Genomic DNA, 21834 nt, shown 5'->3' on the forward strand with positions numbered 1-21834 from the left:
GTCAACTTCAGTTTCCAGTTGTTCATTTCTGGCATTTTCGTCATTTTCGCAGCAACTTTTTTGATGGAAGTTGGGGCCAAAAAATGGAAGGCTGTCCGTTTTTTTACAGCACTGGCACAGACTGTGACTCGAACCCTAGAGAAGCTACAGTTTTTTTTCTCTCTGGTAACACCAGCATGTATTCATTGTCAACAACACTGTCAGCCTCATCCCACACCTCCACCCGCATACACACACACACACACACACACTGTCAAACACTATTTAGTCCCATGACTTTGTTGTAGGGAATTTCCATCATTGCACATGTGAATTAATAGCTGAAGGAAAACTGTTGACAATGCTTACATGCTGACATGCAGTAGGTATAATGTTTATCAACATCTTAGTTTAGCGTGTTAGCATTACATTGCAATTGTTGGACCTGATGATGGCGCTAGATAAAAAGAGGATCACCAAAGTCATTAGGATTCATCCACTTGGGACCATGAATGTCTGTAAAAAGTTTTATGAGTCCAGCCAACAACTGTTGAGCTGTTTCAGTTTGGGCCACAGTGGTGGACTCACCAACACCTAGAGCCAGTCACAACATCCCCGGTTTTAATCCATCTGGGGACCTAATTTGCATATCTCCTAATATACTATTGTTTCTTTACTTTAATATCTTTAATAAAAACATGAAGCACCCCAAAAAATATTTTTTAAGTCATCATACCCATAAAACTATAAAAGTATTGGAAATTTGTTTCTTGTATGCAAATAAATCTTTAGGTCTGATTGTGGTGAAAGAGATCAGGAGTGACCAAGACCATCAGGAATCATCCTCTGGGGACCATGATTATCCTTAATGATTTTTAGAAGCACACACAGCAGCTGTGGAGATATCCTAACATCACAGGAAAAAAAACACGTTGTCATGTTTGTCAGTATGAACCCTGTCACTGATTGGCCAACAGCAACTAATGTGAAGTATAGTTGACGTCTACGTTTCCTTTTTCTACAGTGATAACAATCATGTTCTTTTTGACATAACATTAGTTAAGTAAGCTTTAGGAACTTATATGAACCACAAAACTACAAGACTAGAAATGATGAAAACTATTGAATACCTATGAAGTCATCTTATAATTGTATTCACATGCTTAATTCTAGATCTGGGAACCTGGGGTTGTGTGACTTGACTACATGTAAGGACTCACATTAACCAAAAAAGAGTAAATACAGTTTCATTTGGATTGCATGAACATTATGCTGTTTGCTTAAGAGCCACTTCCTGATTACAAGAGTCTACAGTAAACTCTCAGAAGTGGAAATAGCCAAGTAACATGTGTTTCACTGGTCTAGGAGGAAATCCATATTTAGATCGTCATATTAAAAATGTGAGATCTTTGTGAGAAGCACAGTATGTTCCTATTGGGTTTCAGATTCAAACTTATTTCCACTCAAAAACTGTATAAGTTACAGAGAAAGCAGCTGGTGTGTAAACACAAACGTTACTGAAGGTTTGACATGATCTATGTGTTTCTTGTCTTTGTTTCTTAGTTTCATATCATCATGCCACCCCAACAGTCTGCTGTGTAACCATGGTAGGATTAAGTTAAAACTTCTACCGGCTCAGTACCTAACTGTCTAAACTCAAAATGGGTCTGCTTAGTTTCATGTATTATTTTCATATGACTACATAAAATAGTTGACTGTGTTTCATCCACATTCACATCAGCTCACCACCCAGTGTGTGAGTCTGCACTCCCTCGAGAATTTCTCTACTCCTCTCCTTCCTCTTTTATCCCCTATTTTCTTGTGTATGTAAACAGAAGTAAAGCATTTTGGGCTCCAAGGCAGGGCACGATGATCAAACACCACGCACGATCAATGACTTTGAAGAGATCTAACATCCCTTATAAATGTATTTCACACAGAATGAACAGCAGAAATGAAGAAATTCACTTCTGGAGCCAATGGCCACATGTTTTGTCTCTTTAGACTGAGAGAGAGAGAGAGAGAGAGAGAGAGAGAGAGAGAACATAGTTAAAAAAAAAGAAAAGAAAGGCTGCATCTCTTTTCTTGCACGTTGCAGTGCTAGCTTCTCATGTGTTTTGGCTACATGGCTGAGCGACTGTAGGCCTGTAAGCTTAAGAGCAGGGAGGAGTCAGTGTGAAAGAAGAGGGGCTCTATGAAGTTTCACTATACTGTATGTCTCATGTCTCAGATGTAAAATTTCTCATTAAGAGTCTGATTTTGAACAGTCTAACAGAAATTCATCAGGCAGAAGAAATTAACCTGCAAGCCTCAATGTGTGTCAACATCACTGTTTTCTTTCATTTCTGTGTCAGGTGATATAGGGTTATACTGTCAATTTGAAAAAAAAAGTCATGTTTTCAAGATGTTTCCAAAAGCCTAATATGTCAGTCACAACCCTTAAATTAAAAAGCTTCACTCTGAAGCTAAACTTCAGTGTTTTTATCATAAGTACGAGGGTTTTCACACTTGAGCAAAAGCAAGTGAAGATTAGATGAGAGACTTCCTGTTCTTGGTGGCGTAGCTGAAATGAAGCTTCCTGTCACTAAACGTTAAGGTGAAGGCAGAGTCTGTTGGTGTGACATCACTCCCAGTTGCTTGACTTGAAACCAGAGGCGAACAAGTTCAGGGTTTGGGGAACAAGTCCAGGAAGCTGCGTCAACCGATAAGACAGAAAACATATGAAGCATAAAATAAGACAACGTTTAGCCTTTTTTCTCTCTTAGAATTCAGTTAGGAATTGGAAATACAGCTTCGATTTGGCGTCAGAACATCTGCCTGTTGGTTCTTACGAGGACTATACTGTATGGTGTGTGGCCGTACACACCCTAACTCCTGGACATGGCAGGTCTCTGTGGTCTCAAGATCCTGCTGCTCTGGGCTGGGATCATTGGTTTTGGCGAATGTAAGTAACCATCTGCATCATTATTGGGGTTGCAATGCGGAGAGGAAGTGGTATTTTATGAAGTTGTGTCCTTGCATCTGTTATCTAAAAGACATCATGAAATAAAAATTAAAAAAATCTGTAAATGATGCAAGACATGAATGATAGCCAGCTGAATTTGATGAGGTGTCTTACTCTAAACTCCTAACTCAACTGCTTTTGAAGTTGTAGTATACGGTTGTTGAGGGTTTGATCGTGTTAATGAGAAAAGGTGAAATAACTTCCATGCCCGCGATACAGACATGAATCTGTCAGTAGAAAAGCTTGACAATTTGCTTTTTTTTTTCTTTTCTTTTTTTTTGAAAACCTGAAAACATCACCACTCTTTAATCGTAACCATTTAAACTAAAAACTGAGTGTAGAAATGACAAAACTACAGTATATCATGTCTTTGAGTTGTGTCTCTGTTTGTGCAACTTTGCGTTTCTTAAACTTTCCAAACCCAAGAACACAAGACAGTACAAGCGCAGACTTGTGATGTGATAAACCCGAAAGTGACAGGTTTCTGAGCCCCTTTGGCAAAAGAATAAACACTTATGTTCAATCAAAGACTGCTGTTAATAAGAAGAGCCTCCTTTAAACAACACGCTTTCATTTGGTAAAAAGCTATGGGAATTTTTGCAATCATGTTTCTGTTCTGCTTCGACATTGTGTGTGTGTGTGTGTGTGTGTGTGTGTGTGTGTGTGTGTGTGTGTGTGTGATGGAGTGTGTGTGCTTGTGTATGTCTGTAAGTGTGTGTTTGGGGGGGGGGTTGTCTGTCAGAGATGAGAGCATTTTCGGGGTGTGGCTCTGCAAGCTCCTCACTTCAACCCTAGTGCTGTGGGTGCTGTATATGATACACATCTGAGTGTGTGTGTGTGTGTTTGTGTGGGTGCATGTGCTAAGTCAGACCCAGCTTATTGCCTCTAGCTTCACTCAGAGTTCTGCTACTGTTCAACACATAAAGCGTTTTCTGCTATTTTCAGCTTAGACATCTGTACATGAGTTAAAATAAACCCATCACTCTATTTATTTCACTCTGTCGTCTTTATCATCAGTCAGGGTCAGTGTTTGTTCATTTATCTCCAACATGTAGAATTTCTCATGTAGTGTGTAAGGTGAGTCATCATGGTACACCGCAATAACAGACGCTATTTATGCATCTTCACTTTTCCATTGATTAACCAATCTTTTCCATGATTGAAACACTGGTGAACGTTCCAGAAGCACATGTTTTAGAAAAGCTGTATGGTACATTATTCTTCCACTCCGCCACATTTCATAAGAATATATTTTACATTTTCTACAGTTACTTTTCAGATTAAGATTTTAAAAACCTCCAGTAACCATTTAAAATATGCTGCTTTTTTTTTTTTTTTTTTTACAGTAAATGAAACCAGTGTTTACATGTAAGAGCATCAGTAATAATTTTCTAGTAGTATAATATCTATCTAACATTATAGGGAGCTTTTTGCCTGAATACTAGGTACTTTATACTTCAGGTAAATGTTACTGGTGATGCTTATGTACTTTAACTTAAATACAGTTTTAATACAAGCTCTTAACTTGTAATGGAGTATTTTCAGAGGGTGGTATAGCTGCTTTTAACTAAGTAAAGAATACGTCTTCCACCACGGCATATAACATATGATAACATTTAATTTATGTAGTTATTTTAATATAGGCTGTAACCTATTATTAAGAGGGATACCTGTATAGAGGGGGTGATATTTATTAAGAGTGAATATTAATCATGTCTAGAGTGTAAAAAATAAAATAATTTTTGCAATCATTTAATCAGGTAAAAGTCTCTTTGAGATGAAAATCACGTTATTGACAACAGTATTAAAATAAAAATGTCCCTTCTTCTGAACCTTACTATATGTATCTGATTCACAACAAAGAACAAACAACAAATATAGTTTAGTCCCAACATACTTAGTCAGTGTTAAATTTTATTCAAAACACTGCTCAACTTGTTCTTCTTTACGACTTTTACCTTATTGTTGTTCAACAGTTTGAACACACTCAGGGTCAGATCAACCCTGAAGGCAGTGGATCATGTGACCACCGGTTTCATTTACGCAAGCTGGTTTAGAGCTGCTGTGTCCCATTAAGATGAAGATGAAGGACAGAGTTGTGTGATCGAAAAAGTTGACCACTTCCGCGTTCCATTCTGAGTTGCCTTCATTTCCTGGCAGAGCAGAGCAGATCAACACGGGCTAAGCAGACTGAGACGAAGCACAAGTAAATGACTTGAGAATGTGTGAAAAAAAAGGGGAAGTGCGGTGTCTAAAATGAAGAAGTGAGGTCAGAAATGTTAAGCATGCTGCAGAATTAAAGCAGTTTCTGGGAGGAGGGGGACGGTGCTTGTCACAAAGCAGGGGAATGCAAAATATCAGAAGAAAGAAGAGACATAAAAAACACTGATCGAGAAAAGACATGAGAGACATGAAATGTCAGACGAGTAGATGGATTCAGGGACAGGGATCTGGGGGTATTCGAGCTGCGATTGCCACTTAACTATAACTGCTGTTATCTTTGACCACTTGAATTTCTTACACTCTGGGAAAATGTTTGTGACCTTGAAGAGGCTGATATAACTGTGAATATCACACCTCTGTTTCTGACTCTCTCTCGAAGACACTGCAAAAGAAAGTACCTAAAGGACCAAAGAGGCGCCACTTAAAACTTCTTTTTTTTTTCTTTTTTTCAAAACATTATTAAAATGGCGGCTTTTGCTTTACTGGGTTAAACGTGGCTGAAACAGTTGTAATTACCATACAACGACATTAGGCTTTGGATAAAGATTTCTCATATCTGAATTAGTCACAGAGCACAATTGCATCTTTCAAACCTTTCATTGAAACAATTCAAATTAGTCACCGCAAAACATAAAGAGGCTGCACGGGCTGATGAAATGTCACTGCAGAGAGCATGCATCTCTGCTCAGTACAGTGAAACAAGAACGCGCCAAACCACATCCTGAGACTCATTGTTTGACTGTCCCCCCTCACCTCCACTCATCGCTCAATGCTACCATTAGAGATAACAAATGGACTAATTGGCAAAGACCTCCTTACAGTACATTCATTCTTCAAATCAGAGATATAGTGACACACAATCAAACTCGATTTACAAACTTTTTTTTAATACCATTTCACTGACTTGGTAAAACTAATGTAATGTCAGATCCAGACTTTGAAAAGCAAAAAACTATGAATTTATAAAGATGCAAGTTGTTGATGTTTTTGGTTTGATTTTTGTTATTTTGTTGGCTTTTATTGACTGCAGAAAACATAAAGCATAAATATTATTATAAACAATATTCAGTGACTCTTAGTTTTTATTTGTTTGCATTTGTAATGACTAAAAACGAGGATACAATAGAGAAAATACACAGTGAAAGTCCATTTGTGTTTCAGTATGAGCCAGTGATATGTCCAAAACCGAAACCGGTTTAGTAAGTATGGGGTTGTTCTAGGTTTTAGTGCAAGGCAGGAAATAGTGGTTTGCCTTCTGAAATAGCAAATGTGGCTCTTCGTCACAATGTCATGGCAACCAGGTTTGTAACAGCACTACCTCATACAGACGATTTCAGATGAAACTGGTCGCTTTCCTCTTTTTGACCTGATAAAGCTTTGGTCCTGCAGGAAGAGTTTTATTGGCCAGATGGGAGTGGATGTTTTAATCAACCCTAACATGAAGAATTCACTGTTTGTTGATGTCACTTGTCTTTTTTTCCCTTACATTCATATACAGTAGAAACTGTTCTGACAAAAAAAGATGCAATGATTTATTTATTTATGATTTACTTTTTTTTCTCTCTTTTTGTAATTCCAGGTCAAAGAATAACAGGTGAGCAGCAAAACATACATTACCTAACGTATAGCATTTTAATTTTACTATCATGAATAAAATGTTTATTTCTAATTATGTCACATGCAGTGCTGTACCTTCACCTCATCCTCCCACTACCTTATTCTTTATGCTGTCTCATCTCTCCATGGCCACAGCAGCAAGGAGTGACAGAAATATCTATTCTCACTCTTATTCAACAGTTCGATTGACATCTCCATTTAATTAAACTGTTTCAATCAAGGCTTTAATTGCAAACACAGAGAAAGAATTCCACAGTAAACTTAACAGCTTGATGAGTCACATGATATACATGTGAAAATGATGTTCATGTACCGCAACATTCGCTAACATGACGTTTGCCCACAGTTACCCTCAACTACACACCGTTAATTACAAAACTATTTACAATTGTATTTCTTTCCAAAATTAGACATTAGACAAATCACGGGAAAATATTCCTGCCAGGGTATATAGAGTTTATACAAAATACATTTATTAAGTTATATAATGGTCAGCTACTTGTACACACAATGAACTGTATTTACCTCCTGTGTGTCTGAAGTTCCTGCAAAGTGAGTCTGAGCTAAGAACGCAGCCAGACTCTTCTGGCTATGTGATTTGCTCCTTTCTAATCAGCTTTCCAGGTTATACATCAAGTTGTATTGTTGTACTTTAGATCTGTTCCAATGGTATTTAGATGCATTCAACAATACTCATTTAGGGAAATCTCTAGTTCACACATAAGGGATCAGAAAAGAGCAGTAGTCCTGTGGACTGATGTTAGGGTTTAGATGAGTCAAGTTTTGCAAGGGCTTTGCATCAAGTCACTGATTATCCAGCCAGTTAAACATGAACCCTGATAGTTTCTATTCATTGGTTCACTGCAATCATTAGTGACAGGAAAAAGAATCTGTTTGAACATGACGTTGACTTGTTTCCTTGTTTTCCACTTATCCTGGTTTGAAAGTTTAACTTCACAGTTTATTTCTATGAGAAAACTATAGAAACTTGTTTTTGTGTGAACGCTATAGAGAGTTGAGGTCAGACTTGTCTTTCAATGTTCAACCACTCTGGTTTATTTACAAATAATTTATATGTTTTCTATTGTTTAGTCAGTGATTAGTTTATATATTGACTCAAATTTCCTCTGTGAAGAAACGAAGACAGGTCATCCCAGCATCTACCACTGTTGCCATACTCCTGATAAGGTTGGCAACCTTTAGATAATCTTGCAGTGTTTTGCCAAAGAGAGACAGCCTTCAGTCAAAAAACAGGAAATATTTGAACTCACAACTAATGCTCAACCTGATTAGTTTCCACTAGCTGTTGAGGCCTACTGAACTCATGCAGCTGAACACTGCCTTACTTCCTCTAAGTATAGATCTCCTCTTCCCCAGTGCTATTGTTTTTTTATCACTCCTTTCCTTTTTGCTTTTAAAAACAGATGTGTAGTAGATGTAAATGAGGAGAAGGAAAAATAAGTAGCAACACTACCTTTATCACAAGAGGAAGCATGATTTATGATGTTGTAGGAACTAATATTGTGATACTGTGTTTGCCCTGATTTATTTTTTTTCTTGGAACACAGATGTTTCATCCAGCTCACCTCCACGCACCACAATCAATTCCATACCTTCAGTAAACAACAAATCTGTCACCTCCTCACCTCCACACACCATGGCAGAAACTACTGCCATGACGTCAGGCACCCAAGCAACCGCCCTCAAACCTCCACTCGCCTCGCCAACCCCTAACTCACGCCCCTCAAATCAGACGTACAATGCAACTACCGCGTCTGGTAATGTATTCAGCCTCAGTTTACAGCCATGTTTGTGCTACATGATAAAATCCTGAAATGGTATAGTTAAGCATCATGTCAGGTAAGACTATTGGCAGTGAAGTATTTCTATGTGAAGATGACTTCCAGCATGCTCTCCCTCCTGCAGCCACTATTCCTACTCCCACATCCAAAACCAGCATCCAAGCAGTCTCTCAAAACCAGTCCTCACCTGCAGTCACCCAGCCCAACACCACAGTGCCTTCTACCACGCAAGGTTGGATTCTTCTCATTTATTATGCAGGGGTATGATGAGATTGTCTTATTCATATGAGTGTAGACAGTGGACAATGGCATTAGCACGGCTGAGGTATGGGTAACTCGTCACTCAGAGATAAAAGGTACTTGCTGTACTTGCAAGGTGCTTTGGAAAAGTGTTTCAAATGACTCATGTTGCATAATCATATATTAATGTTTCGTTTTACTCTTTTCTAATTTCCTTTAAATGCATCCTCCGACCTCCGCACCTGCAGCCTGTGAGTATCAGTTTGAAAGATAATCCAGTTTACAGTATGTTTTCAAACACTTGCAGTAATTATATTGGTATCCAGTGTCTGTGTTCCTCTTTTACTTTACAACGAATGTAGTGACAGTTTGTTTTTACAGTGTTTTACAGTATTACACATAACTAACACATTTTCTTAACTCTGTTGATGTCTGCAGGTTCCTACACTGTAACACCCATCAAGTTTGGCTTCCAGATTGACATCACAAGCTCTACCCCTGGTGACTACACCATAAACATTAGTGAAGAAGGCCGATCAGACACTGGAAAAAACATCACCGTCCATCAGTCCAATCAAAACTCATCACATGAAATCAAACACCTGAAGCCCTGCACTGAATATGAGCATTATGTGACATATCTTGATGGTGCTGGTGAAAAACACTGTAGCCTCCCTAAAAATAAAACTACAACGACTGACATAAGTGAGTAAAAATAATTCATGTTGGTGTCATGCATCTTGCTTTCTTTTCATTGAAGAAATGAGACTGTGTGTAAAATGGAGAGACATTTGTGCATCACTTGTGTATTTCAGGTAAAGATGACATTGAATTGATTGAAGATGACAGCTGCATCCCTGGACATGTTTGTTACCGGAGTGATTGGGACATCAGCTCTTTACTATCAACCACAAATGTTGTGGGATGTCACAATAAAACATTCTGTGTCAAACCTGGTTACAATGACATTTGTTCAGAATTTACTACAAACTTCACATGTCCGACCACTTCCTTTAGCCTCACCAAAAGCATCATCCCTGTTGGTATGTATAAAAGAGTCTGCCTTTATTTGAAATGCATGTGCTTTATATTTTATTTCATCATTTTTATGTGCATTCTTTTTTTTCCACAGATTTCTTAAACGCAAGTGAAATACATCAGATTGTTTCCACTAAACTTCCAGCGAAAATAGAAACAAAATTACCTCCAAACTGTAAAAATCTCTCTGTTGATTACACCTGCTGGGGTAAGTGATAAAACTAGAAGTAAAAAGATTTTGTGTGTTACTAATATTATAAATGGATTTACATGGAAATGAATAGAGATTTGAATCTGCAATTCCCCGTTTTAATTAAAACTTAAGCGATATGAATCGTCTGTCAGTGTAGGGGGAAGGTGAGGTATTACTTTGTGCTCTCAGTGAATCAGTCCTAAAAAGAAGATTTTTTTATATTTTTCTGAATGAGTCCAAATTTGTTTTAATCTGAAAAGATGCTGCTACATGAGCTCTGAGGTATAAATACTAGTTGTTGAAGAAACGCTGTCATCCTCGTGTCTCCTCAGAGAGTGGCAGAGTCACTGAGCCTAAGCTGGAGTCGGAGCTGGAGCCGTTTACTGACTACAGCTGTATTGGTCAGATCAAGGACAACAATGTCACCATCAAAAACACAACTGCTGTTGACGTCAGGATTGACTGTGGTATGTTGATGTTCACTTCACCTCAGTGCAATGAAAGCTTTTATCCTCAGATACTGTGGAGTGAATTACTGTGTAGCACCAGAACTCAAGTCTGTTACAGATGTCTGATGTTCCAACAGATTTTAACATAAACGCCACAAAGGACAGAGTAACCAATACGTCTATTGGCTTGAGTTGGAGCACAACCAGTGACAAGTGTCAAGAAGTCCTTCATGAGCTTGAGAAGCTTGATAAGCTTTCATACGACTGCAGCTGTGGTTCTACTCACCCCCATCAGACACGCAGGAGTAAGTGAAATTATTCAGATTAACTCTCTAATGTTTTTAATTCTTTTAATAGGAATTCATTTCTGGAAGTTGTTGGAGATCCTTTTTCTATTCAGTTTATCTAAATAGTAAAATATACTGTGGACATTTGAGTCATTGGTGGAGCTACAGCGCTCCATGCTAACCCTTCAGCATCCTGAGTGTTAGTAGGTGTAAATAAGAAAATCACAGTTTCACAAAATCAACATGAAATATGACACAGAAATAACACTGTGATTGTATTAAATCACTGGAAACAAAGGTTTTCAGTTTCACATGTTTATTGTCCCAGTCTGCTTTCCTACTATCACATAATGAGGACAATAGTTTTAGCTTGCAGGGCCAAAGCTGGTGATCGACCAGTGATATATTGATGATATTAACTGATTGATTGACATCCATTCTCTTGTCACTTAAAGTGCAAAAACAATCAACTGTTGTGTATACCCTTAATTTTGTCTCTGTTGTGTTGCTATTCAACAAAACAAACTAACAGCTTGTGAAACTTTAACTCACAGGTAAAGCTAACAAAGAGTCATCAGGAAGAACATGTCTTGTTATTGGACTGGAACCATTCACCACATACACCTGTGAAGTCAAACCCATCTACAAGAACAAGAAGAGAGATGCTAAACCAGCTCCAGTGACACAAAAGACTGAGGCTGGAAGTAAGTAACCAATGAAAAATGATCACAGCTGATTCTATGATCTAAATCTATGACACAAGAAGACTATTTGGAGTATATTCACTGACAGTCTGTGCTGCACATACATGTTGAATATTGAGTTACTCATGTGGCAGTAAGAGTATCTGTATGAAACACTTTCTTAAGACCAAACAGCTTTGAAACTGTTTCAGTGTTTGGGGAGAAAACTGATCCCATGTGACGTACTATGACTTTAAAACACCTGGTTCAGGAAATATGGTCCCTACATGAATATTTGAATTTGGAACTTCAACACAATATTTACTGTTATTAATTATTTAGTTCATCTTTTAAGTTAATTATATTAATTATTATTTGAAATGAGTTTTTTCGATTTATCATTATAAAAATTACAATTATAAGATTTTTCTTTCTGTTTGTCCTTTTTAATAAATGTTGCTGATCAGTACCAACATTCATTATGTAAAGGAAAATGTATCTATTACACACTCCAAACCATGACAGTGAAGATTAAAAGGTACCTGCACCTGTTTATTCATCACTTTAAGTGGAAGAGCCTGTAGCGTGGAGCCAGAGTAATTACTGACTTTCTTGGTGTAAAATCTTTACCAAGTGGTACATTGATCATTTAAAAAACATCCATTGATTGATTAAATAACCATTCATGTTAAAGAATGAATTAAAAAAACAACAATAGATAAGCATCAGCAAATTGGCCAAATAATTGATTTCATATACAGTCTTTACATAATGACATTAAAAAATATCAACATCTAAAACATCCTGATGCACAAGACAACCAGTACAGCAACAATGTGATATTAACAATAATGTTGTTGATAACTGTTAAAACTGCTGTTAGAGCAAATTAAAATCACTTTAACGGTGACTATGCTTCTGAAAATAAGTGTGTTTTCCTTCATTTTTCTTACAGAACCAGACGATATTAAAGAGCTGAAGACGTCACAGCCAGAGCATAATGTGATTATAGTAACCTGTATGTATTCAGGAAAATTAAACGGTCTTGAAGGCAAACAGAAATACAGAGCAGAACTTCATCATGGTGGTGTCATTGTGAAGGAACTTAAAGACAGTAAATGCAAGTTTGAATTCAGAGACCTGAGTTACTCTACGACCTACATAGTGAAGGTTTGTATAATCCTAATTTTTAGTTTCATTAGAATATGATCACTTTATCTTCATATTCCTTCAGATTGTGTAGAACCTGATAAAGGGATCCTCTGTCTTTCCAGGTCATTGTTTTCAACACAGAATTGGAGAGCAGGCCCAAGACAAAGGACGTTTCTACTTTCTGTATGTACTGTTTTAATTAACGCCACAAATTATCTCATGTTGTTTGGTTAAATCATTTGACTCATTTTGTTCTGACGTATTGTTCACGCATCCATTTCTGTACATTGTGTCCCTAATGTAAATGCCACCTCTTTGATATTCTTTTATTATCATTTTACAGATAATGACAAAGCTGTCATCGGTTTCCTCGTGTTTCTCATCATCCTCACGTCTCTGGCTCTGCTCTTGGTCGTCTACAAAATCTACATTTTGAGGCGCAGAAAGTCCCAGTAAGAATCATTCTACATGCAGCTAATCTCCTGCATCACTTGGTTTCTGTGATTGCTTTGTTTTATACAAATAAACCTGCAGGTTTTGTGCTACTGAAAAGGCAATGTCGTCTCATTTACACTACAGGAATATTATTGTTGAAATGCATTTTAGACAGACACATCATTACTGTCAAGCAACGTTACTCCATTCTATGTTACATATAATTTAAATGGTTTCTTTGCAGTGACCTGAGTGAAAACATGATGCTTATTTCAACAGCAAGTGAGTAGATTTTAGTAGCAGACTTTCGATTTCCTGTCTTTTTTTTCTTCCTGTTGTTATCTTGAAGCAGATGATTTTAGAAGTCAGCTACCATTTTTAATTCATGATTTTTCTAATAATCAGATAAGAGATATATTCCTTGTTAGATAATGCAGAATCACCTTTCAAGAGATATACCTCATTAATTAAATATTTAAATATTTACAATAACTAGGGTAATGGATAATAATATTGATAATAGAAAACAAGGCTTTGCAGAGTTTCTGGTTTGTGTCTGAAGTGTTTTTCATTGGCTGCTGTAGATGATGAGGAGAACCTGATGCCCGTCGAGCCGATCACAGCTGAGGTTCTGCTGGAGGCCTACAAGAGGAAGCTCGCTGATGAGGGAAGACTTTTCCTGGCTGAGTTTCAGGTATCTGTGTTCCTTTTTTGGGAATGCTTATTTTTGGTATGTTTTTCTTCATTGGATGGTTTACAATGAGTTGGCAGAGAGGGACATGACATGTAATAAAGGTCCAAGGCTGGACTTGAACACAGGAGGCTGGATGTGCTTGTGAGGGGCCTTGGCTGGTTTCAGAGTAGAAGGAGTGGGTCTGGAACACAAACAATTGCTCTGTGTTGTTTTTTTTCTCACTGGGAATTGATATCATTCATTTCTGCTTTCAGAGCATCCCCAGAATTTTCTCGAGGTTCACGGTGAAAGAGGCCAAAAAGCCCTGCAACACCCCCAAGAACCGCTACGTGGACATCTTGCCATGTGAGTGGGAGTGTGTCCAACAACACATGAAGCTTTTCAGATAAATGAGATAAAGGAACTAAGCAGATGTGTGTACTTTTATCCACTCACTGTTTTTTTAAAATCACCATCAGTTAGTATAATACAATGTAACTATGGCAGTGTAAATTTGTCAGCCATCATGGATTTTCCATGCTGTATCTAATGTGGTAGCTATTTTGCTTTTAATATCTCTGCATTGGTTTCAAATCACTGTGAGAAATGCTGAAAATCTGCCTTTTGATTGTTTTGTGGCAATACTGGACTCATAGGATTTTTCACATCACATTGAGATATAACCTGAAATTTAGGTATGAAATTTCACATTTTATATCCATAACAGCTTCATCGTTGAAATTCCAGAAAATTCATCAAATTGCACAAAATTATACACACTGTGAAGAAGGTTTTAACAATATCACCCACATCTAATATGACTTCTCCTCTGTCTTGAACCAGATGATTATAACCGTGTCCAGCTGACCACAGGAAATGGCGAGGCAGGATGTGACTACATCAACGCCAGCTTCATTGATGTATGGAAAACACCAAGATCACACTACTACTTTTCCTATTAACGCTGCTGCTGCTGTGTTTAAGAATAAGGATAAAATTGAGCTTTAGATCATGAAACAAATATGAAATATCTCATTAAAAGCAAAAGCAGTCATGTTAAAGGCAACTCTTGGGGCTTAATAGACACAACATTCATGACCTCTTTCTGACAATACACACCTTGTTGTTTTCTTACTGCAGGGGTACAAGGAAGCCAAAAAGTACATTGCAGCTCAAGGTAAAGTCGTGTTCTCATATTCTTTTATACACTCTGTCAGTAACCCTGCATTCCTGTCGATACAAAGTGTGCATGGCTGTGTGTATATACTGTATATTCTGTGTGTGTTGTAGGGCCGAAGGACGAGACTGTGGGTGACTTCTGGAGGATGGTCTGGGAGCAGCAGTCGTCTATCATCGTCATGGTAACACGCTGTGAAGAGGGAAACAGGGTAATTACAGCAGTTTTTTTTTACTTTTTGTTGACGTTGGTTATAATGTGTCACTATTTGCTGTCCGTGTCAAATATGCATTGTCTGCATATTTGACTTTTGGGTTAAATTGCTCGACCGGCAAGATTCATTTGTTAGTGATTTGCAAATCTGGGTTTTCACTCACTGTCTCTCGTTTCCACATGTTGTGTCACAGGTCAAGTGTGCGCAGTACTGGCCGTCTCCAGACCGAGAGACAGAGATCTTTGAGGAGTTTATAGTGAAGCTGAACTCAGAGGACCACTGCCCGGATTACACCATCCGCCGTCTCAGCCTAATTAATGTGAGTCTCTATTAAAAATCGAATAGATTAAATGGTGTAAATGTGCGTTTTTACTGCAGAACACATGCACAAGTTTGGTGTGTGTGTGTGTGTGTGTGTGTGTGTGCATGTGTCTGTGTAGTTAAGGCCAGCATTTCTAGCCAGCTTTATCTCAATAAATATACTTGATTAAATATCAATAGATGTGTATGTTTTTATATAAGTCTTTGTGCATGTTTATATAACCATCTCTGTGTGTGTGGCCGTGTCTGCAGAAGAGGGAGAAGAGCACAGAGAGGGAGGTGACCCACATCCAGTTCATGAGCTGGCCAGACCACGGCGTCCCAGGGGAGCCGCACCTCCTCCTGAAACTGAGGCGGCGTGTCAATGCTTTCAAGAATTTCTTCAGTGGCCCCATCGTCGTCCACTGCAGGTATACACAAGGTCCCATTCTAGGGTCGGCTAATGTTCACTTCAAAATATCAACATGAGCAACATGCAGTGGTAGAAAGTAACTACACACATTTACTTAAGTACTGCAATTACACATCATTTTGATGTACTTCTACTTTACTTTCATTTACTTTAAACTCAGCTACATTTACCTAATAGATATCTAATATATGCTTTTCATAATAAGATTTTAAAAAACATATGACAAGCTTATAAAATACATTCTGAAAGATTAAAGCAGTGGCTGTTGTCACAAGTTTCAGATGTCTATGAAGTTTTTAAGTTAATTCCCATCAGATAGTCTAAGACCCTTCTGTTTGTGTCTCTGAACTTGCCCCTTTTGGCTACCAGACCAAATGTATTAACACAAAGTCATTCTCTCATGTGTAGTGCTGGAGTGGGTAGGACAGGCACCTACATTGGCATCGATGCCATGATGGAGGGTCTGGAGGCAGAGGGCAGAGTGGACATCTACGGTTACGTAGTCAGACTCCGCAGACAGAGATGTCTCATGGTTCAAGTAGAGGTAAAATATTGATTTAGATCTAATTTTTGAAACTCTGCATGTGTGTTTGTGTTTGTGTGTAAATCTGTTTGAATGTGTGTCTTATTAGAATCAGAGTTACATTTATAGGCCAAGTATGTTGATACATGCAGGGAATTAGACCCAACTCTTTGTAGTTTTAAATGTGCTTAGCAAAAATCTAAATAACATGAAAATACAGGTAAACAAAGAAGTACAAACATATTACACAAGGATGATATACAGTTATTCTTTACAACTAGTAGGTGAACAAATAGGAATAAAAATGAACAAGAGGTAGACAAACAAGCATACAGTGAATACTGTATATAGAGCTGAAATTGTAATTGTACACTGCATTTGCAAGATTGTGTTCTGCTGGTAACTACAACATAAAATACAATACAAACAGAGCAAGAGTGTGTGGCAAAGCAAAGAGCATTTTAATAAAGACTTACAGAACGTACAGTATAAATATATAAAAGGTCAAGCAGGGAAAAAAATGAATTCAGTTTGAGTGTGACAGGTAGACACTCAAGCATAGTAACAAAAAGTAAATTGTAAAGGCCTTTATAAAATTATTTATTTGATTCCAGTTAAAATTAAATTATTAATTCATTAATTAAAGACAGAATAAAGAAATTTAATCATTAACTGACATGTGCACTAAACACTGAAGAGGATAATAGAGCATGTACTGTTTCCTGCATTGAATCTAAGCCATTCACAAAGGAGGATGCAGAGATAACAAGCTGTAAATGAGTTAGAAAGAGATTTGTAACCTTGGAGAAATCTAAAATATGGATTGTGCAGCTTGCGCAGTTTGTCTTTTGTGTTCTTATTTTATCCCCAAATTATATATACTTTGTTTATTAAGTACATTTGTCCTCACGTAGGCCCAGTACATCCTGATTCATCAGGCTCTGGTGGAGCACAACCAGTTTGGAGAGACTGAGATCGCTCTGTCTGAGCTCCACAGCACACTGAGCACACTCAAACAGGAAAACCAAGGCAGTGAACCCACGCTGATGGAGGATGAGTTTGATGTATATCACTTTCTTATTTATCTTATTATTTATGAATTATTTCTATATCTAAAAATAAATTCATTTTGGAGGCTGAAGGAGGCATTTTAAATAAAGTTGACTGTTTGATGTAACCAAAGCGAATCACTGTGTCAATCAATGTGTATGAAATTGTAGCAGATCCTTTTAAAATAAAATATCCTACACTTTTCCATTTTCCTTCTCACCTCCCATTACTTCATAAAGGACAAAATCCAATCCTTTATCCAATCCTTTATCCTTTATATCCTTTATATATTACTATAAATTACTTAATAATAAAAAATCTTATTTTTTAATCACAATTCAGCGACTCCCATCTTATAAAAACTGGAGGACATCCAACACAGGGATCACAGAGGAAAACAAGAAGAAGAATCGCTCTTCATCTGTCATCCCATGTAAGTATCAGCTCAACGCAGGGACAAATGACATTTTACACTACAGAACCAGCAGCCAATGTATATTGGTGTATGTGCAGTATGTTTATATACATGCATTCATATACCAGAGTAAATGTTCAATGTCACTTTTGTCGAAACCAAATCAAACCTCCCGCCCTCAGATGACTACAACCGAGTGTTGCTGAAGCTGGACGAAGGACGCAGTCATGATAGTGACCCCGATGAGGAAGATGAGGAAGAGTCATCAGATGAAGAGGACGAAGAATCCACAAAATACATCAATGCCTCCTACATTCACGTATGTTATTTTGCTGACACTTAAATTGGATTAAAACCGTGTACCGGTATTATTTCATTAACTCGAAATAAATTCCCATCTTTTATACTGTAAGTTGAGTCGTAAAACAGGTGTAATTAAATTCCTCGCATCTTATTTGTCTGGACTACCCAAAACAATCGCTGGATGTGTGTTCTTGACCCCCACAGGGCTACTGGGGCCCACGTGCCTTCATCGCAGCTCAGACTCCACTGCCAGACTCCATGGCTGACTTCTGGTTGATGGTTTACCAGAAGAAAGCAACCACTATTGTCATGCTCTCAGACTGCAATGAGGGAGATCAGGTACCTTCAGTACCATGTACCATGCACATATAATGATATAGTATAACGCTGTACTGTATGTGCCTTACAGCTGTTTTTTCCTGTGTTCACAGGAGTCTGACTGTGTGTACTGGGGTAAAGACAAGAAGACATTTGGGGACTTTGAAGTGGAGGTTGTGAGCACAGACACCACCCCAACTTTCATTAGCCGCGACATGCTAATCCGTCACGTCAAGGTAACATAAGAGCTACCTACTCTGTTTCCATATGTTGTCAGCCTCAGCCTGTGGCGTGTCTGGTCATTTCAACATCACAAGCTGCTTTAACCTAAACGCCGCTTCTGTCAACAGAGGAAAGACAGTCGCTCGGTGAAACAGTTCCAGTTCCTGAAGTGGGCGAATAGAGAGCTGCCGGAGAAACCTCAGGAACTCACAGACATGGTGAAGGAAATCAAGACGAGCAGCAAATCACAGATCACCGTGGTCCACTGCAAGTAAGACAGCGTCACAGTAAAATGTCCTCTGGGAGTCTTACAGCGACAGCATGTGTAGAACAGAAACATATCCAGTTTTTTCATAACAATGATTCGTCTTTCAGAGCTTTCAAAGCTCAATGTTGGGCCGGTGTTCTTGTTTGGAAGAAAGAAAACTCCTCACCTACCTGACCTTGATAAACATCATGGGTCATTTGATGACATTTCAAGCTATACGAAGGCATAGCTTTCTGAAATGAAAGTATATAGAAAGAAATACTGTCAGGTATCATCAATCAATTAACAATGATTTACCTTATGAATTAAGGGTCAATTTCTCACTGAAAATATGTTTAATCGGAGTAGCACTCAGTAGTTTGTAGTGTCACCTTATTACAAGGAAGACATGCATTTGACTCCCCTCTGGGTGGCATTAAGAATAATCTCTTAAAGGATTAGAGTGAGAATACTCTGAAGAGGTTTAGGAGTAAAACCTGTATTTGCTCACTATGACCAATAAATAATAAGCATATGCTAAGCTTATTTTATGTGTGTGAAGCAATTAATAACGGCAATATGATATATTTATTTTAGTATTGATGGTAATAATAACAATATGGAAACAAAAGAAAACCTGATTGGAACAGGAAAGAAAAGTCACTTTTATTAGTTTGATAAATACAGTCCCTGCACTACTGTATCCTCAGTGGTTCTGCAGCTCACTATGACCTGGAAAATGTGTAGTTAGAGAGATTGAACCTTTTTGTGTTTGTGTGCTCCCTCTCTGCAGCAATGGCTCGTCCCGTACAGGGATTTTCTGCGCTCTGTGGAACCTGCTGGACAGCGCTAAGACTGAGAAGCTGGTGGATGTTTTCCAGGTGGTCAAAATCTTACGCAAGGAGAGACAGAGCATGCTCACCAGTCTGGTAAGAAAGACGAGCTCAGTATCTGTCATCACACATTGTTTCACTGCTTTAAGTTCCAACATCGCTCAGAGGGAGAAGTATTATAGCAGCTGACTGGTAAGAATGGACAGACGATGTTCCGTAAAGGTTGTTGTAATTAGATTTTATGTAACTCCTCGTATCTGTCTAAAGGCTTATTGTGGTTATTTTTTAGCAAGAAATAAAGGTTTCTTAATGTGTTGTTAATGTCATTTCATGTGAGCAGCACCGCACTTAAGTCTTACTCAAGCTCACTTTGAATGCTATAAAAAAAAGTGTTTTGAAAGAATTAAAGACAAAGGCTTATGATTTTCTACATTTCTGTCGTGGTCAACAAAGCCCACGAAAGAACCAAAACCAACAATGCAGTAGTTCATGATCCCCCAGGACTTTCTGACTTCCCTGTGTGTGGCTCTTGGACATAAGCCCATAAGTTTCTACTGAAGATATAAATCTCTTTTTAAAAAAAGTTATTTACATATACCTTCATTTTTAAAATCAGATAAATAAGCAGTACACTCAAACAGACATCTTTTCTGGACTATTTTAGGCTTTAGGCTTTATGCTTTAGTGAGTTTACAGAAGCTGGAGGGCCTATGTGTGATTGACTTAAAATAAATTACAGTGTCCTATAATGAAGGAAGATGTCACCCAGTGTGGCTCAATAGCTTCTGGAGATCTATGTCACAGAGGGGTCAGGATCAGGGTTTGGCTACACAGATATTACTAACAGGAGGATCAGATTGGTGTTTGTTTTTAGTTATTATTTATCATTTAAAGCTGTTTTCTTGTGCTCTTATTTATGTTGATTTAGGAAAGTGTGTGAAAATGTGAACTTAAAAGTCTGAAAAGAAAGCTTTATTCAGATTAGAACCTACAGCGATGCTCCATATCTTCATGTCTCCACTCAAATCTGTCTGTGTCACTCACAGGAGCAGTACCAGTTCTTGTATGACGCTCTGGAGGGGGTCTTCCCTGTCCAGAATGGGGAAGTGAAAGCAGTACAGGCCTCTGCAGCTGACTCCGTTCAGATTGTCAATGAAACCAAAGCAGCAGAGCAGCCAGCCGAGGAGAAGGCTGAGGAGAAGGCTGAGCAGCTGGCCAGCACTACCAGCAACGAACAGCAGGGGGAGGCAGAGATCATCTCTCTGGTGGCCGATGGAGGGAAGGAAGACAAAAAAGAGGAGCCTGAGAAAGAGTCCGGCGCTCCCACAGAGACAACGCCACTGGAGGACACCAGCAACGGTCCCACAGTCCCAGTGGAGGTCTGAGAGAGGTGGCAGGTGCATGGCTGTGCCTTTTAGGTTTTGGAATAAGTGCTTCGGTTGAATGCTTTCTTTTACTTTCTTTAAGAATGTATAAACATTGTAAAGCTTTAAGACAGTATGTGGTTCTTGTTGAGACATGCTAAAGAATTTGATCAAATGTTTTAATGTCAATATCCAAAAATATGATTTAACCTAAGTTATAAATATTTTAGTAGGTCATGTGTAGGGATGCAAACAATCATCTCTGTGAGCAAAGTTTACTAGAAATGCTGTCATCAAACTTGAGGCCTTGGATTTACTGTATATCAAGTGATATCTAAGAACTAAATTTTAAATATACAGTACATTAGGTAAGTTGTTGTTTTGTATCCAACTATGAGTGCATGTTGAGATTGAGTTGTTCAGTGTTCCTGCTGAATAAACAGATGCTATTATATCATTTAAATACATTATATATACCTGGTTTATCTGAATAATTTAGTTGTTAAGCCCAATTATTTGTGATGTAATACTGATGTTTCATTAAAAGAAGCTTACAATAAGTCTTATTTATGCAGAGTACTTAGTTATTAACCATTGTCATTTTGAAGTTTTGCTTCTCATCGGTCAAGCAACAATTTTTGTTCTATATTTTACTTTGAT

General features: G+C 38.0%; 1 protein-coding gene across 2 annotated transcripts; it reads left to right on the forward strand.

The window, feature by feature from the left end:
- The first annotated feature begins 2596 nt into the window (after positions 1-2596).
- ptprc (protein tyrosine phosphatase receptor type C) lies at positions 2597-21740 on the forward strand. 2 transcript variants are annotated; one of them, XM_056378789.1, is made up of 30 exons: positions 2597-2923; positions 6786-6800; positions 8392-8601; positions 8750-8857; positions 9304-9570; positions 9681-9908; positions 9998-10111; positions 10429-10563; positions 10683-10850; positions 11387-11536; positions 12471-12685; positions 12790-12850; positions 13011-13119; positions 13347-13384; positions 13687-13796; positions 14051-14141; positions 14619-14695; positions 14916-14952; positions 15066-15163; positions 15360-15485; positions 15740-15897; positions 16308-16443; positions 17337-17486; positions 17815-17905; positions 18070-18206; positions 18395-18529; positions 18622-18744; positions 18859-19001; positions 19771-19906; positions 20857-21740. In XM_056378789.1, exons 1-30 carry the CDS (start codon positions 2860-2862, stop codon positions 21193-21195), a joined length of 3969 nt encoding a protein of 1322 aa, XP_056234764.1. In that variant the 5' UTR covers positions 2597-2859; the 3' UTR covers positions 21196-21740. The 2 variants fall into 2 exon arrangements, with proteins under 2 accessions (XP_056234764.1, XP_056234765.1); XM_056378790.1 differs by lacking the exon at positions 8392-8601 and having other exon boundaries at positions 2598-2923.
- The last annotated feature ends 94 nt before the right edge of the window (positions 21741-21834 follow it).

Source organism: Seriola aureovittata, chromosome 6 (genome assembly GCF_021018895.1).
Source record: "Seriola aureovittata isolate HTS-2021-v1 ecotype China chromosome 6, ASM2101889v1, whole genome shotgun sequence".
Classification (NCBI taxonomy): domain Eukaryota; kingdom Metazoa; phylum Chordata; class Actinopteri; order Carangiformes; family Carangidae; genus Seriola; species Seriola aureovittata.

Coding starts and splice junctions, on each gene's coding strand:
- ptprc (XM_056378789.1), top strand. CDS start 2,860: ATGGCAGGTCTCTGTGGTCTCAAGATCCTGCTGCTCTGGGCTGGGATC. Junction 8,858..9,303: donor AGTGCCTTCTACCACGCAAG/GTTGGATTCTTC, acceptor TGATGTCTGCAG/GTTCCTACACTGTAACACCC. Junction 18,530..18,621: donor ACTGCAATGAGGGAGATCAG/GTACCTTCAGTA, acceptor CTGTGTTCACAG/GAGTCTGACTGTGTGTACTG.